Source organism: Mizuhopecten yessoensis, unplaced genomic scaffold (assembly GCF_002113885.1).
Source record: "Mizuhopecten yessoensis strain PY_sf001 unplaced genomic scaffold, ASM211388v2 scaffold11147, whole genome shotgun sequence".
Lineage (NCBI taxonomy): Eukaryota > Metazoa > Mollusca > Bivalvia > Pectinida > Pectinidae > Mizuhopecten > Mizuhopecten yessoensis.
The window spans coordinates 176,787-194,619 of NW_018408903.1; the positions used below are offsets into that span (position 1 = coordinate 176,787).

The 17,833-nt window shown below is 37.1% G+C and overlaps 1 protein-coding gene across 1 annotated transcript; it reads right to left on the bottom strand.

Moving 5' to 3' along the window:
- Positions 1 to 544: 544 nt before the first annotated feature.
- On the bottom strand, positions 545 to 17,587 carry LOC110466901 (angiopoietin-related protein 7-like). Its single transcript, XM_021523693.1, has 5 exons — positions 17,284 to 17,587; positions 13,618 to 13,742; positions 1,858 to 1,954; positions 1,211 to 1,375; positions 545 to 969 (listed from the first exon to the last, which is right to left on the bottom strand). The coding sequence occupies exons 1-5, from the start codon at positions 17,585 to 17,587 to the stop codon at positions 719 to 721; spliced, it is 942 nt and encodes a 313-aa protein (XP_021379368.1). The 3' UTR covers positions 545 to 718.
- Between the last annotated feature and the right edge of the window lie 246 nt (positions 17,588 to 17,833).

The window sequence follows — 17,833 nt, forward strand, 5'->3', positions numbered from 1 at the left end:
GGCATTTTGGTTATTCAGAAGAAGTTATTTAAAGGTTTTTTAAGACAATTGACCCCTGTGACCTTGAATATAATTGAAGGTCATTCATTTGAACAAACTTGGTAGCCCTTCACCCTAGCATGCTACTGACCAAATATTATCTCCCTGGGCAGCTTGGTTATTGAGAAGAAGTTGTTTAAAGTTTTCAACATATTTGACCCCTGTGACCTTGAAAATAGATGAAGGTCATTTATTTGAACAAACTTGGTAGCCCTTCATCCCAGTTTGCTTCTGGCCAAATATCATCACCCTAGGCCTTTCGGTTATTAAAAAGAAGTCGTTTAAAGTAAAATATTGACGCCGGACGCCGGACGGACGGACGACGGACGCCGCACCACGGCATAAGCTCACTTGGCACTTCGTGCCAGGTGAGCTAATAACCGTAAACATGTGCTCCTAAAGTATCCCTTTCGTGACTTTGATATACAAAACCAAATTTTCGCATGTCAAAAATGCTAAAACCAAAATTCTAGGATGCATGTGGCAAAAAAGCACAGGGCGAACAAAGTCTGTTTAAGGAGCGAAAAGCATGCAAAACATGACAGTGTACATGTACATTGTACAAATCAGGTTACGAAGATCATTCGTATCCATACGTGGATTAGTTAATTAAGGCTTATTGAAACACAGTAATGCAAAGAACCTTTAATAATAATAAAATGTTCACATTCAGTTAATACTACAAATACTTTAAAAGCATTCTTGTCGTCATCATATGAGGGTAAGCTATATCTGGGTAAAAGTTATCCCAGACCAGCGATTTCACGTTACCGTCGCCTGACATGTATTCAGCGCCGTTTAGATTTGCGTCGTAACAACTGTTATACCACCATCCGCCTTTACTACCCATAGCACAGCTCTGAGAATAGCGATCGTTATCCCTGTCAAATGTCGAGAAAGACATTCCATTGTGAATGGCCATATTGTCCTCTGTCAATAAAATAAAAGCCGTCATTTAGACACTCTAGTAGATATGTCTTGCAACATAAATTAAGCACTATGTCATTGCTGGTGCGTTTATTTGTAACTGTTTCTCAAGCTATGTTTATCCATCATTGGTTTGATATCACCAGGATTCATGTAGATTACTATGTTGGAAATCAAGGAGAAATGAATAAGTGACGATTATTTTTGCAAGTTTCAATGCGAGTAATATACCACATATACATACGTGTGACGTTACCGGAGAACCCGGATATAATCAGTCTGTAACTTTCGGTCTCGTTTTCAACTCTGAACGTGGAATACTGGGCATACGCAGCATCACCTAGCCATGTGACCAATTCAATACGGAGAATAGACTCTGTGGAGGTGAGGTGGTGAATTGCGTCATTTCCTGTTCAAGATACATGAAACATATATAACATTAGTTTCCATTTTAAATATTTATGCAATAAATATCCAGAATTTTTGAATGTCTTGACATACTTTTGTTGTCATCAATATTTCTCCCTTACACGCATATTCCGTCTTTGCGTATTGCAGAGTTATCTTCTCCTGGGACCAGGTATTGATTGTTACGTCATTGGTCTGTGTGAGAAAATTACGGCGTTTTCTCAAAAATTGATGACGTTACTCTCACAAACAAGTGACGTAACAATCATTACCTGCTCCCTAGAGAAGATAACTCTGCAATACGCAAAGACGGAATAGGTAACTGTACTTTGAACAAATTGGTTATTGGTGCAGAATGTCAAAATTGAATTACGCAGCATCATACAGCTTTCCGTCCTGTCAGGACTCATCGGTGATGCCAGATGCCAAAAACATACCTACACATTAAAGATTCGTCAATACAATAATTGTTAAGATACAAACCAAGCCAAAAGTTTCCACGGAGGTCACCAAAGCCTTGTTTGTAGTCAGCCCAAGGTCTGTAGAATTCCTCCTCGCCATCTCGTCTGTTTTGTATCACCTGGAATGTTTTGCTGTTTATTAAAATCGATATATTTTTTTCATATAAAAATATTCCTTCACTCAAAAGAAAAAAAATAAAATATTTATCACATAATTAGATCTAATCTAATTGTGTTATCTGGTGAAGAAACCCATGTCATATCTTTTGCAAATTAACTCTTTTTAAATGACCTATCCGCCCTGTGGTTTCAAATACATCTTTACACTCAGTCCTAGCCCTTATCCAATTACATTGTCTTTATACAACGATCGATTTCCAGGATTTTATGACCAGATATAATTGGTAAAAATCTAAATATACTCCTTGTTAGGACACACAGAGAGAGGCGATAAACGATTGATTTCTATAAAAGTATTGTCAAGAGATGATTCTTTATAAATTGAATATTGTATGCGGACGTTGGTTGCACATGACATTTTTAAAAACGTCACCTTTAAGACAGAGTTTGTTACGTGGGAAAATATTTTGGGGAAGCCAAATGACCGACATCGACAACATGACGAAGACCTGTCATGATTAAACCGACAATGTTCCGAGCATACATTATCATTTTAACATATTCTAAATTAACCTCAACCCTTGAAATGATTCGTTTACGAGAGAAATTATTAAACTGCGGCAAAATCCATTGGAAAGATCATAAATATAGGTCATACTGTCAGATGATAAAAAATAGCAAGCTGTCTGTGTTGATATTGTGTCAAAAATCGAAAGGGATGTACTGTTAACAAGAGGCCAAATGGGCCTGAATCGCTCACCTGGTATTAATGTAACACTTGTAATCTTAAAAGTGGACTAAAATACAGCTACAGGCAGAATATCAGTGTTTGATTCATAAGAACCTATTAAAAGATTTAAACATATGACGCGTGTGACCTTGAATGTCGAACAAGGACATTAGGTTGAACAGAGTTTAAAGTCTTCCAACCCAGCATGCTTTTGGTAAAATATCATAACCCTGGACCTATTAGTTTAAACAAACTTGGTAGCCCTTCATCCTGGCCAAATATCATTATCCTAGGCTTTTTTTAGTTATTCAAAAGAAGTTGTTTAAAGATATTTAACATATTTGACCCCTGTGACCTTGAATATAAGTCAAGGTCATTCATTTGAACAAACTTGGTAGCCCTTCATCCCAGCATGCTACTGGCCAAATATCATTATCCTAAGCCTCTTGGTTATTCAGAAGAAGCTGTTTTAATGTTTTAAAAATATTTGACCCTTGTGACCTTGAATATAAGTCAAGGTCATTCATTCGAACAAACTTGGTAGCCCTTCATCACAGCATGCTACTGGCCAACTAGCATCATCCTAGGCCTTTTGGTTATTGAGAAGAAGTTGTTTGAAGGTTTTTAACATATTTGACCCTGCGACCTTGAATATAAGTAAAGGTCATTCATTTGAACAAACTTGGTATCCCTTCATTCTAGCATGTTACTGCCCAAATATCGTTATCCTAAGCCTCTTGGTTATTCAGAAGAAGTTGTTTAAATGTTTAAAAAAATATTTGACTCTTGTGACCTTGAATATAAGTCAAGGTCATTCATTCGAACAAACTTGGTAGCCCTTCATCACAGCATGCTACTGGCCAACTAGCATCATCCTAGGCCTTATGGTTATTGAGAAGTTGTTTAAAGGTTTTTAACATATTTGACCCCTGTGACCTTGAATATAAGTAAAGGTCATTCATTTGAACAAACTTGGTAGCCCTTCATTCTAGCATGTTACTGCCCAAATATCATTATCCTAAGCATCTTGGTTATTCAGAAGAAGTTGTTTAAATGTTTTAAAAATATTTGACCCTTGTGACCTTGAATATCAGTCAAGGTCATTCATTCGAACATTTTTTTGTTTGATTTTGTTTAACGTCCTATTAACAGCTATAAGGTCATTTAAGGACGGCCTCCCCTGTGTGCAAAATGCATGCGTGTAGTGCAAGTGTGTGTATTTTGGGAGGCTGCGATATGTTCGTGTTTGTCACCTTGTGATAGCGTGGAACTGATGCCGACTTTATAGTGCTACCTCACTGAAACATACTGCCGAAGACACCGAGCAGAACGCCTCACCCGGTCACATTATACTGACAACGGGCGAACCAGACGTCCCACTCCTAATTTGCTGAGCGTTAAGCAGGAGTATTAACTACCATTTTTGAAGACTTTGGTATGTCTCGGCCAGGGGGCAGAACCCAAAGCCTTCCTCACAAGGGCGAACGCTCAACAAATGGCCAAAAGCGAGGCATTGTCAAGGGAGACTTTAGGAAGAAGAAAGTTATTTAGAAAGGAGAGATGAGATAAGGTCCCAAATTTAGTCGCCTCTTACGATCATGCAATTGGGGGCAGCAGGTACAATTCTTATGCCCTACCTGAAGGGACCTCATTCGAACAAACTTGGTAGCCCTTCATCACAGCATGCTACTGGCCAACAAGCATCATCCTAGGCCTTTTGGTTATTGAGAAGTTGTTTAAAGGTTTTTAACATATTTGACCCCTGTGACCTTGAATATAAGTAAAGGTCATTCATTTGAACAAACTTGGTAGCCCTTCATTCTAGTATGTTACTGCCCAAATATCATTAGCCTAGGCCTCTTAGTTATTCAGAAGAAATTCTATAAAGATTTTTTAATACAATTGACCCCTGTGACCTTAAAAATGGACGAAGGTCATTCATTTGAACAAACTTGGTAGCCCTTCATCCCAGCATGCTACTAGCCAAAAAGCATCACTCTGGGCATTTTGGTTTTTCAGAAGAAGTTGTATAATGGTTTTTAACATATTTGACCCCTGTGACCTAATAAATGTCCAAAACGCTTCCGACTGGAATAACACGTAAATGTGATGTCAACGATTTCTGAAGGCATTCTGTAACAAAGACCACCTACTTTTCCAACAGGATTTATTTTCTAATTTGAAGACATCCTTTGTTGTAAGGAATATTCACAAAAATCCTGATAGCGCCTTGTACAGTATTTAAAATGATCCAGATTTATAATCTCAAAATCTGCATGGTGGTAATGCTTTATCAACGGGGGGAAAATGGTGAAATTTACAATGGGTGCTATGTAGAATTCTGTGAGCTATAGTGTATATGTTATGACTGAGTATTGATTTGAGGGATGCCTATTTTAGGCAGCTATGTTATATGAAGAACATTGTTATTGCCATTTAATTGCTATTTTTTTAACGTATTTATACTATACCAGAAATATTAATATGATTTGTAAACAGCAATCTGGTCTGATGGTATTGTGATATTTAATTTGTCTACAATCCTTTAGAATAACTACAACAATTTTAGCTCAGTCACTGATTACGAGTAACCGTGAGCTTATGCTGTACCCCGACGCTCCCGTTGGTATCTGTATCACACATACCTAAAGTTTTGGGGTGAGTTTTCGAAAGACGTTTAAGTACATAAGAATACATCCAACATCCCTCTTATTTGGCATATATAAACATAAGAGGTGTACATTTAATATTATGGCGATTAAATGGATTTTTGCAAAATTTACTTTGTTTTGAACTTGTATCAAAACTCGCTTTATAGTTTTTGGGGCAAGTTTTTGAAAGTCTATTGAGTTTATATCCCACACCTTTGTTTGTTTGTTTGATTTTGTTTAACGTCCTATTAACAGCCAAGGTCATTTAAGGACGGCCTCCCCTGTGTGCAAGATGCATGCGTGTAGTGTATGTGTGTGTACTTTGGGAGGCTGCGATATGTTCGTGTTTGTCTTCTTGTAATAGCGCGGAACTGATGCCGACTTTATAGTGCTACCTCACTGAAACATACTGCCGAAGACACCCAGCAGGACGCCCCACCCGGTCACATTATACTGACAACGGGCGAACCAGTCGTCCCACTCCTAATTTGCTGAGCGTTAAGCAGGAGTAGAAACTGCCATTTTTAAAGACTTTGGTATGTCTCGGCCAGGGGACAGAACCCAAAGCCTTCCTCACAGGGGCGAACGCTCAACAAATGGCCAAAAGTGAGGCATTGTCAAGGGAGACATTAGGAAAAAGAAAGTTATTTAGAAAGGAGAGAAGAGATAAGGTCCCAAATTTAGTCGCCTCTTACGATCATGCAATTGGGGGCAGCAGGTACAATTCTTACGCCCTACCTGCAGGGTTATATCCCACACCCCTCCTATTTGGCATACATACTTATTAGAGGTGTAAGATTGCTAATAGAGATTTTTGTGTATTTTTTTGTAAAATTTACCATGTTTTGGACTTTTATCAAAACTATCTTTATAGTTTTTAGGTTTAGTTTTTGAATGTACAGTGTGCAAACTAGCCATAAGGACATGTACAATACATAATCCCATTGTTTCTAAGGATATTTATGTAAAACTCGCAAGGAAATGGCCATTTAACCCCACAGGGACATGTTGATATTCACCCCACAAGAACACTGACACATACATACAACCACACACGGGCATGGACACAACCTTACTAGGAATATGTACAATAATCCCCCAAAAATATTTATGTAAACCCCAAAAAGACATGGGCAATATACCTGAAGTTTCAAAAATATTAAACCCCAAAAGGACACATACATATAACCCCACAAGGACATGCATTCACACATCCCTTCAAGGATTGGGACACTATAACAGGATATTTTATGTGAACCCCACATGCACACATATCCCATTGTTTCGAAGATATTTATGTAAACCTCGCAAGGGGATGGACATATCTTGCTTAAACAAAAAACCTAAAAGTTCAAAAATGTATTTACCCCAAAATGGCTCGGGACACATAACCCTACAAGGACATGAAGGACAAACCTCTGCAAGGACTTTTGACACAAGGGCAAGTACAATAATCCCAAAGTTCAAAGATATAGATTTATATAAACCCCAAACTTAATCGGACACAAAGTCCCAGAGGGACATGGACAATACACCTGTTGCTCTTTAAACTCAAACAAGAAGTGCCATCATTTAAAAAAAATGGAATACACCTTTGAAGAGTTCATCATGGAAGATATTCCTGTTGGATTTTTAGGTTTTATTTCCAAACATGAATTTTTTATAGCTTGCTCATATTGTTCATACTTTGATTTTGAAGTTCAAGAAATATTTTTTTGTGGTGGATTATATTATCTAGTATTTTTCAAAAGTGAACAATTTCAATGTTGTGTTTTCTTTTGCCTGTTTTTGACACTGTTAAGTTTGTCAGATATTAGTGCTAAGATCCAAGTCCAGCTCATCAAGATCAACTCTGACAACTCTAGTCCAAATTGAGTCCCCTGGCCCAAGGATGCTCCAGACAAAATTAAGATAAAACCCCTTAATCCCTACAGTAGAAGAAGGATTTTAAAGGCACTACCTCTATTTCTCATATTTGGCCCCGCCCCTCTGCCCCCAGGGGGCAACACCCAATGTTTATACAAAATGGAGTCCCTTTGGCCAAAGGATGTTCCAGACTAAATTAGGATAAAATCCCTAAATCCCTACGGTAGAAGAAGGATTTTAAAGGTTTTACCTCTATTTCCCAAATATGGACCAAATCCTTTCATTCCTACAGAAGAAGGATTTTAAAGAATTTGCTATATTTCCCCTATTGGGCCCTGCCCCTCAGCCCCCAGACCCACCATTAATACAAAATAATTTTTAGTCCCCTCGGCCTAAGGATGTTCCAGACCATATTTAGTCCATTTCATTTCAACATATCTTATTGATGTTACACTGTCAAAAGGATTGGACAACATGCTTTAGCCTATGTAAGTCTTCTCCATTGATGGTAGATATATGGACATAATTGATTGATATTATAATAATAAGATTTTGCTTACTGTCAAAAATTAATCATTGTAAATCAGTAACATATTTGGCGTTAGAACCTTTTTTTTCTTTTTTCTTTTAGACAATATGTCACTACAAAAATAAATGTACAGTACTGTTCATTTCTAAGACCTCATGCATCTGATGTTAAAAAATATGATATAAGCATAACTATTTAGTAACGGATACAATATAAATATGTACGAATTGGCTCGATGATTTAATTTCTAGTGTATCCATTATATTTGGTAATTAGTGTCTGCATATTTTGGTATAGAGAAAAATTGCAGGTAAATAGGATCCGTAGCAAGTTATATATAATGATTTGATCACAAATGAAATTGCCTAAAGTTCTGATTATATTTCTTCTACATATTGTCTGTAGTTCTACTGCCAATTACGTACTTAAATCTAATTAGATATTCACATAATTAAGAGGTTACTATATCAAATATGGTGTGGGTGGTGGAAGGATGATAACTCCCATATAATAGTGTATGAATTAGATTTAGACTGCAATATACAATGCAGGTAATATATATATATATATTGATTATAGACCGCATATACATGTAGTATACAAGCTATACTATCAGATTGAAGACCGCACAGTCCTTGCGTTACGTTTAGGTCTTCAATTGAACACTGCACAGGTTCCAGAGTAAATATTATTGTGGTATAGTTCACAGTAATGCATTTGAGTACATATATGGAAAAATTGCAGATCTTAAGTATGTACACTAAAAAATTAAGATATAAGTAGTATGGGAGAATATAAAAGGAAAGCATAACAATATCATGACAACCAGCCAGAGATGCACTCCTGTACGAATGGATGTTGTTTTTATAAATACGTGTTATTATCTACAAATATATATTCATGTGTATATATATTAATTCAAAATGTGTCAAATTGCCAGGTATTATACTCGATATTCAACAAATCTTTTAGTTCTAACTGTATATTTTAGGATAGAGCTAAGAATTTCCATATTTACACCTTCGTTACATATTTGACAGCCATATAGTAAGTTGGTGAGATGAAAATGGTTATGGTTTCCAATAAGTTCAAGTTCATTTTTTAGTAATGCTCTTTGGACTGAAAACAGAGGACAGTGAAGAAAACAATGTGAGACAGTTTCATGGTTTAAATCACAAGAACACATAGGATTATCTTTTAAATGATCAATATATAGGTCAAAATTTAAGTTGCTACATCCATTTCTAAGCTGACAAAGTATGATATTACCCTCCCTTGATCCTTTATTTTTGAATACATTTAAAACGCTCACATCTTCCTCTTCCCTGATATTTGACATGTTTATAAGTTTCTTAAAAATGTTAAGGGAGGTTGCTTGTACTGTAGTAGGTGAGGGTTTATTAGACTCTCGGAGCATTGAAGGAAAAAAATATGATAGTAGTTGTTTGATCTACAGGGTGGAGGGCTAAATATTCTATTTCTACGCAATGAATGCATATTTGCTTCATTATTGTAAAAAAAGGGACGATTGATATTTAGTTCAAATCTACTGGCCCGTTCAGGACAAGTAACGTTTTAAAGGAAATGTTGACGGTCGATGGACGGACGACCGACGCTACACCATGGCATAAGCTCTCTTGCCCGTCAAGCAGGTGAGCTAAAAAGTGGACGCCAGCCGTACGACGGACGCCGCTCCTCTGCATAAGCACACTTGGCACTTCGGGCAAAGAAAGGAGGCGGAGGCTTTCACCAAACTAATAAATCTGGCAAGAATTACTATTTACAACCGGAGACGGTACCACGAAATTCAAGCCATGAGGTAATAAAGTAATGTTTGTTTTTTGCTCAATTCTTTTTCAAAATATTAATATTTTGCTACCTTTTTATCACAAATGTATGGAAGAGCATTGGTTTTATGTTGGGTAAAGTAGCAGTTGCCACTTGAATTGTGTGAGAGCTACGCAATAACATGATACAAGGCAAATTCAGTCCGACCTGTGTGTTTGATACATGGGATATTTGGCGATTGTTTCAAAAACAGATCTTTTTCTATATTCCAATTTTGTAACATTTGTTAAGTCGAAACATACCAAAAATTAACGAACTTGATAGAAAAAAGAAAGTATCATCAAGGCAATTATTTTTAACAAGCATTTTTTGGGGCCTGGAATTGTTGGCTTTTGTTGGATTAATTATGTTTTGGCAAAATTTGGGGCCTGCTTTTTTCACAAAAAATCTAACTAAGGTCCAGCTTATGGGGTCCAAAGATTCAAGGTCAAGGTCAAGTTTTGTATTTTTCACTGATGAACATTTTGTTGTGATATTATGAAGCAAGATTTGTCGGAATTAAAGAATAAGTCAACAGACCAAAGATCAGGGTAACTGGGTTAAAGGTCAAGGTAATTTGGGTTCAAAGGTCAAAGACAAAGTGGATCTCTGTCTTTGACCCTGGCTCTTTATGGGGGAGGTGTTTAAGGTGAAATAAAACTAAGCTAACAAATGAGTATAGCACTGGTGTTTACATTTCTGTAAGCCCAGCAAATATGGAGGAGGTGGGAGGAAACAAGACTCACATCATAGTACATCTAAAATGTATATTTCGCTTCCTTTTGATTCTTTTTGAAGTCCAAATGTCAAACGTCAAGCTCAGCTATATTGGCAGATTGCTTCTTCATAATTATTGGGGATATATTGCCACAAGACGGGGCCCTTACTGACCTGTCAGAGTTCAAGTTCATTTTCGCATGCATTTTTACTCAATGGTCTTGTTACAATCATTGTTTTTTGGTATTAATCATACAAGCTACAATTACTGTAAAATTAGTAAAGTAAATTTAGAACAGCACTGCTGCATCGTCATCATCAAACGTTGTAGAGACGTTTGGAAGTCGCGGACGACCAGACGAAGATGTTTTCCGGATGTTCTCCGGACGTAGTGTGTGCTCTTGGATGATTGTGTTTATTTCCTCATGGAAAAGTTAGCACTTGTTTATATGCCAGAAATCTGAATATTTACCATTCATGAATGAAAGATGGTCGAGTTTTTAAAGAGCCCATCGGACACTTTGGCAACAATAGATTATTACATTTTTACCTTTATTGCATGCAAAAGAACTAAGGGTCAAATTAGTATTGTTCTTTTCTTCATGTAAAGCACATATGTGGTAATAGTGTGTTGACCTGGACCATTTCTAAATTATGACTAAAGAACAGTCCATAGGTGAAAATCGCAAATATGCACGTCTTCTCATGTTAACCAATGTTATTAATAGTTATTCGTTGACGATGTTAAACATTTTCATGTTAGCATCAATGGACTGGATTACACGTATCAGTGTTAGGCCGGACTCGTTGTTATTCCTTGCAGAATATTTGATAACCCGTTGAGCTCACATTTCTTTTAACAATTCAAATTCCAGTCGCATGCAAATGTTTCACATCAGATATGATGAATTTCCTTCTAGTATTTCCAGAAGAGATGTCGCTTCAAAAAATGTTTGTTTGTTTGTTTGTTTGATTTTGTTTAACGTCCTATTAACAGCTAAGGTCATTTAACATTTAAACATACTGCCGAAGACACCGAGCAGAACGCCTCACCCGGTCACATTATACTGACAACGGGCGAACCAGTCGTCCCACTCCTAATTTGCTGAGCGTTAAGCAGGAGTAGAAACTACCATTGTTAAAGACTTTGGTATGTCTCGGCCGGGGACAGAACCCAAAGCCTTCCTCACAGGGGCGAACGCTCAACAAATGGCCAAAAGTGAGGCATTGTCAAGGGAGACATTAGGAAGAATAAAGTTATTTAGAAAGGAGAGAAGAGATAAAGTGTAACAACATTTTCCTTTTTAGCCCAGCGTCTTTAGCGATAAGCCTAGGGATGTTCTCTCTCAAGTTTTGTGTTTAAAGAAGATGGTCGCTGAAAGAAATTATCATTCAACAGACGAATGGACGACGGACGCTTCGAAACGGCATACACTTATATCTATGAAAGGTTATCGGGACACAAGTAAAAAACTTGATTATGTAGGGGATCGGTTATATACAACAGACCCTAGGACATAAGCGGTCACCTGAGAAATATAATAGGTTCAGGTAGCTCAATTTCATTGTTTAGATGGTATGTGAAAATCAACATGTAAACATTTTTAAATAAAATACTTGTCATGTCACCAAAGGAAAGGAACTTTATTCCACAACTATTGAATTAAACTATTTTACTATTGAGAATTATAATATATATTGTTTGTTAGCCAACTCCGGGGATAGTTCAGGATCTCACTTCTGATACTATTTGAGTTTAACTTGTTTATACTTATTCCAACTAAGGATGAATTATTTCTTGCTGAAAATGGACAAGATATCGTCAGAAGTGTTATTTCCAGAAATAAACCAAGGAGAACAGATGACTGAAGGGTAATTAACAATTTACTTAATGCACCTACGGGTATTTCCATCCATACAAGAAACGTGAACCCTGCACATCCGAGTGCAAAACTCTTATAAATAACATACATTTCCCCCTTTTCGGCCCTACCTTTAAGCCTCTGGGGCAAGAACGGATCTCATATTTGTACCGTCTAAGTGCCACTTTATCACAATTATTCCAATCAAGTTTGAATAATTTATTGCCGAGATCAGACAAACTATACCAAAAGTGCGATTTGCCGGGGACTTATATAAACTATAGCGAACTAATTACCCTCTCCCCAAGGGAGAGCAGATAATCTGGGGAGTGATAAAAAATACAGCTTAAATAAAGCACCAAAAGACCTTTCAATCCATGAAGAGTATTTTTTTGTTAAACATCTGAGTCAGATGAAGAAGGATTTTCTAACCTTTTTCCCCAGTTGGGCCCCACCCCTCCAGTCCCTTGGGATGACTTAATATCTTCCCATGCCATCTAATTGCCATCTGGCATCATAATCATTCCAATCAAATTTGATTAATTTTCTGCTGAAAATGGACAAAATACATCCAAAAGATTTATTTTACTATATAAACTACAGTTAACTTTACCTAATTCCTAAGGGAGAATGGATGGTTTGGGGGTACTGAATTTATAAAACAGTTAATGCACCTGGTGATCTTTCCATCCATGCACAGAATTTGATTGTAGCACATCCTAATCTTGAGAAAGAATTCATGAAATATGGGGCAGGGCAATCCCAATTTTACACTTTGATACCATCATACCAAGTATGATGGATTCTCACCAAGTAAGAATAATTTCCTGCTGGAATTTTTTAGACAAAATACACCCAAAAGTGTTGTTTCCCTATATGAACTATAGTAAACTCCCCCCCCCCTAACGGAGAACGGATGGCCAGGGGGTTCTGAAATTTACAATTTAGTTAAAGATCTGTCCATTCATGCACAGAAGTAGACTGTGTACCTCAGAGTTTGGATAAGAAGATTTTTAAAGTATTGGTTAATTTCACTTTAGGGGCCCGCCCTGGCCCCTGGTATTAGGGCAGGAATCCAAATTTTACTATTTTATACCATTTCCCTCCAAGGTTTATTTTCACCAAGTAAGAATAATTTCCTACAAAAAATTGACAAAATATATCCGAAAGTGTTATTTTCCAATATAAACTACAGTAAACCTTACCCCCTCTCCAGCGGAGAACGGATGGTATGGGGGTACTGTAATTTACAATTAGTCCCTGATGATCTTTCCATCCAAGCAGAAAAATAGACTGCAGTACCTCTAAGTCTGAATTTGAAAAAAAATATAAAACGACGGACGGAAAGAGATCAAAATATGCCACTTGGTCAAAGAGACTTAACACTGCCAATTACAACCAGGCAATTTGATACAGCGGGCCTGTCATTGCAGATAAGAGGTGAAAAATGGATTGTGTTTTAAAAGAGGAGGTCACCTACCGTCCAGGGTCCGTTTGCTGTGTCCATCTCGCAGTACACGTCGAAGCTGACTCCCGGTGTAGGTGTAACTCGGTAAATACCTGAGCAGTAGACAGCTGGGTTAACCTCACTACAATCAGCGGGATCTACAACGAAGCAGGCTGGTTTAGTTTTAGTTTAAATTAATTTTGTTTAACGTCCTATCAACTACTAAGGTCATTTAAAGCGACTATTAAGTCAAATGACAACCAGAAGCGTAAACACAGATCACTCATTATAATGATGATCGAGATGATGTTGGAAGATGATTTTGATTCAGAATAAATACACGTACTTGTATTCCAGAAAAAAAGCGAGGATTAACCGTCTCTCCTCGATTGGAAAGAGGTAAAACATGCGGCTGTACAGTTAAGGTTTTCTCTATTGCTGATTAAAACGCCAATAAAGCATTGCCTCCTGTCATTTTCTCGACATGTATGGTTCATAAGTATTATCAAACTATATTATCAAAATTTAACAAGGTTGTGACTTTGCTAAAGAGTCCCTGTATGCCTACATGGGTGTATGTGTGCTGGAGACAGGGTTTGCTGGTGTATTCGACTCCTTGCGATCATGTGGATCTGATATCGACTGAGAACTTCGGTATGTCCCGGCCTGGGTATAGCACTCATTGTCTTCCTCACCTCGGTAAACGCTCAATATTTAAGCCAAAAATAAGGTATTGCCAAGCAAAGCGTTAGGGAATGAAACGTAGATAGAAATATAAAGATCCCATATTTTGCAATCCGTGCAGCAGATGTAGTATAGGGAACAAAAAGAAAAATCCCCAATTCATAATTCATGTGTGCTTTGTAAGTGTGCATGTCTGTATGTGTGTCGGAGACAGGGTATGTTTGTTTTCCTTTTTCCTTGAGATAGCGCGGATCTAATGTTGCATTCATAGTGCTATCTCACTGAAATATTATGCCGAAGGCACTCGGCACAGCATTCCACCCTGTCGCGTTTTTGTCCCCCTAGTAACGGGCACAAAATCAAATCCACAATTCTCACGTGGTTCCCTTATTAGTCGTCTCTTAAGACACAATATGCAGTGGGTAACAGTATATACTTTTCTCGATCCCCGTGTACATTTTTAAAATGTATATTTTATAACTGCTTGACCTAATGTAAAACTTTACAAGTGTAAATAAATACTATCATTATTATCTCACGGAAATATATGACGAAGGCACCCACACAGCACAGCATTTCGCCCGGTCATATTATACCGACAATGGGTGAACCAGTACCAAACAACCAATCAGGAGTAAGTTAAAAAAAGAATGAGTGTGGTAAATATCCTTCTTAATAATACATGTGACTGGTCGGATCGTTATTGTCAATATATACTACCACTAATTCACATTTAGTACGTAAGCATGCAGGCGAATCTGTTTTATGGTAATAATGATTGTTAAGACATTTCATTTAGCCGATATCAATAATCCCTGTGGTATATTAATATTAATATACAATTGGTTTCGATGTTTTGGGATTACTTATCGTTTTCATTGTATTAGAAAACTAGAAATCCACATTAACTGGATTCGCTCGCACAGAAATATTTATCGATACACGAACATCATTTTGAGCTGGAACCCATCCCATCTTACCCCAATCGAATGTTGCCCATGGCAACAACAAGTACACGCATGAGAACAAATCTTATTAAAAGTTGAGTATGTTGAATTAATCAACTCCAGGATAGATATATTAATTAGTTTAGGTTGGACTCTTCCTTTCTGTCAAAAGTCTCTTGAGATGTATTCTATCATATTGATCGCGTTTGTTTATTGACACATGGCATATTTTTGTAATATTAACTTTAATTTCTAATGATGATAAAGGCATATACCAAACAGGGACATCTTTTATTAAAAAAAACACCCCAAAAAAGCATTTTCGTGTTTTAGATGTCTTCTTTTGCTTAGAGCAACTGCGACATTCTGATATTATGAACGCCTAGTCTCCAGCTCGAATGAACATGTTAATACATACAACCTACTGTAACCCGATTCATACCTCAAAACATTTGCCCAAAAGGGAGTGAAACAAATATATAGTTCAAGATGTCACTTTTTTCTCCTTTGACTTTAAATTCATCAATCTATAGATATTACAAATATGTAGATAAACAAGAGATCTCAGAGGGATCTTTGCGCCACCATTGTACCATCTTCGTTAGTTCTATGTCAGTTTGATATTTTCTCTGATAATTTTGATTGAGTCATGTATACAGTAAATACACCTTGAGGTAACTTTTGATCTTAACTTCAACATATAACTAGTACAGTACTTAATCTGAGAAATAGAAACCGATCATTTCAATATGAGAAAGATGTAAAGCTATTCCTGCTACCATTTGTAGTTACTTTTAGGGAGAAAAAAGATCACCACTTATATACTTGACATGTACTGTTTTAGTCATACGTTTCACCTGGAAAAAGGACGTACTACTGACACCATTGGTCTTGACTCGTTGATCTGGGGCTACAAATAGACTACCATTTGTATTTGTATTTGTATTGGCGCTTGAGTGGTCCTACCATACATGGTCACTCGTTTTAACATGAAATTAGTTGTTATTAGGATCCAAGCAACCTTAAATGGCTAGACCAATATGGCAGGATCAAAGAAATCGGGCCAGGGCCCATATTCATGAAACTGTTCTCATGCCCAAACTCAGATTTCTTGCTCAAGCCCATATTCTTGTCTTCGTGGAGCGACATTCAATCGAATGCTTTTTTAAAATGTTTACATTGGACTATTTTTTTATCTGGTATCATGATTTACGCAAGTAGCAGGAGAATGGCTTGAGCACTGATTTTGTGTCTGAGTATGAAATATTTTGATGAAGACGGTCCCAGATTGACGGGAAAATTTGTCGGGTGATCAGAATATCTCCCACATTAGGACCATATGTATGCTTCGCCAGCAGGAGTGACTTAAATATGTAAGTATAACTTGACCATATTTTTTTGTAAAATGAATCAAGCGTATTTAAATAATGAAATCATATACTGTTAAAGGTCCAACTGAAACATTCCTTTCTGTTCTTTTTCTTTAAAAACTAAAACTGTTAGCTAAATGCGAACTTATACCTCCTCCCAGCTCCTATATAAACCAGAACTGTCAGCTAAAGGCAAACTAAGCAAAGCATTGCAAAACAATTGTGTATGTGTATTCCCTCCCAATGCCAAAATATACTTGCAAACAAAATCTTGTTAGCCCAGATGAACAAGTTTTGCTAAAAACGTCATAGCAGTTAAGACTTTTAACAAACGACAATAACTCCTTCAAAAAGGAAAAAGGTTTAATATCTGGATGCACAACGTCAGGGAGTATATATCATATCTGAAAACTTCCGCTGAACTGATCCATAACTTAAGAAGGTGTTGCCCGGACAACACGTTTAAGGACTTTTTCAACAAGGGGCCATACATTTGCAAAAAATGGGTCAAAATGAATAAACAATATCTGGAAGCACAACTTCGGATGGTAGTCATCATAGCTGGAATGCTTCATTGCAATTGGTCCATTACTTTAGAAGGAGTTGTCCAGACTAACTTTTTCTACGGACAGACAAGCTGATTCCAGTATACCCTCCCCCCCCCCTTACCTTTGTTGCTGGAGTATACAAACACTTACTACTATGTAACTCCCTATCCATCTTCGCAAACATCATAGCTTTCGTTGACTTTGATGCGGTGTCATTTTGACAAAACATCTTGGCGAACGTTTTGCATTCCTTGGTCTGGGGGTCAAAGGTGAAGGACACACAGTCTGTTTTACAGACCTTGGCACAGTCCACATAGTTTGTTTTATTGTCGTAAGTTGTAAGTATGTTATTGGCGTACTCCTCCGTTGAGACTCGAAGCACACGTGCAAATGAAGATGCTGAATGTTCACGCGTGTAAAACGCTAAAACTAACCACAAGATTGATAAATCCATGCTGAACTAGTGAAAGTTATTTGTCAAAAAGTTGAATTAAGAGGTTTAATGCCCCCAACAATTAATTCTTTGAATATATCTTGTCGAGGATAAATGTAAATATGTCCTAGGTTACATCTATCAAACGTCAAAACATAATATCTGACCGCAGCAACAAATGTTTCATACTCAATTATGAATCACTGAAAAATATGTAAGGAACCTGAAAATCTTCCTGTGTTGTTGGGACGATTAAGTACCGGAACA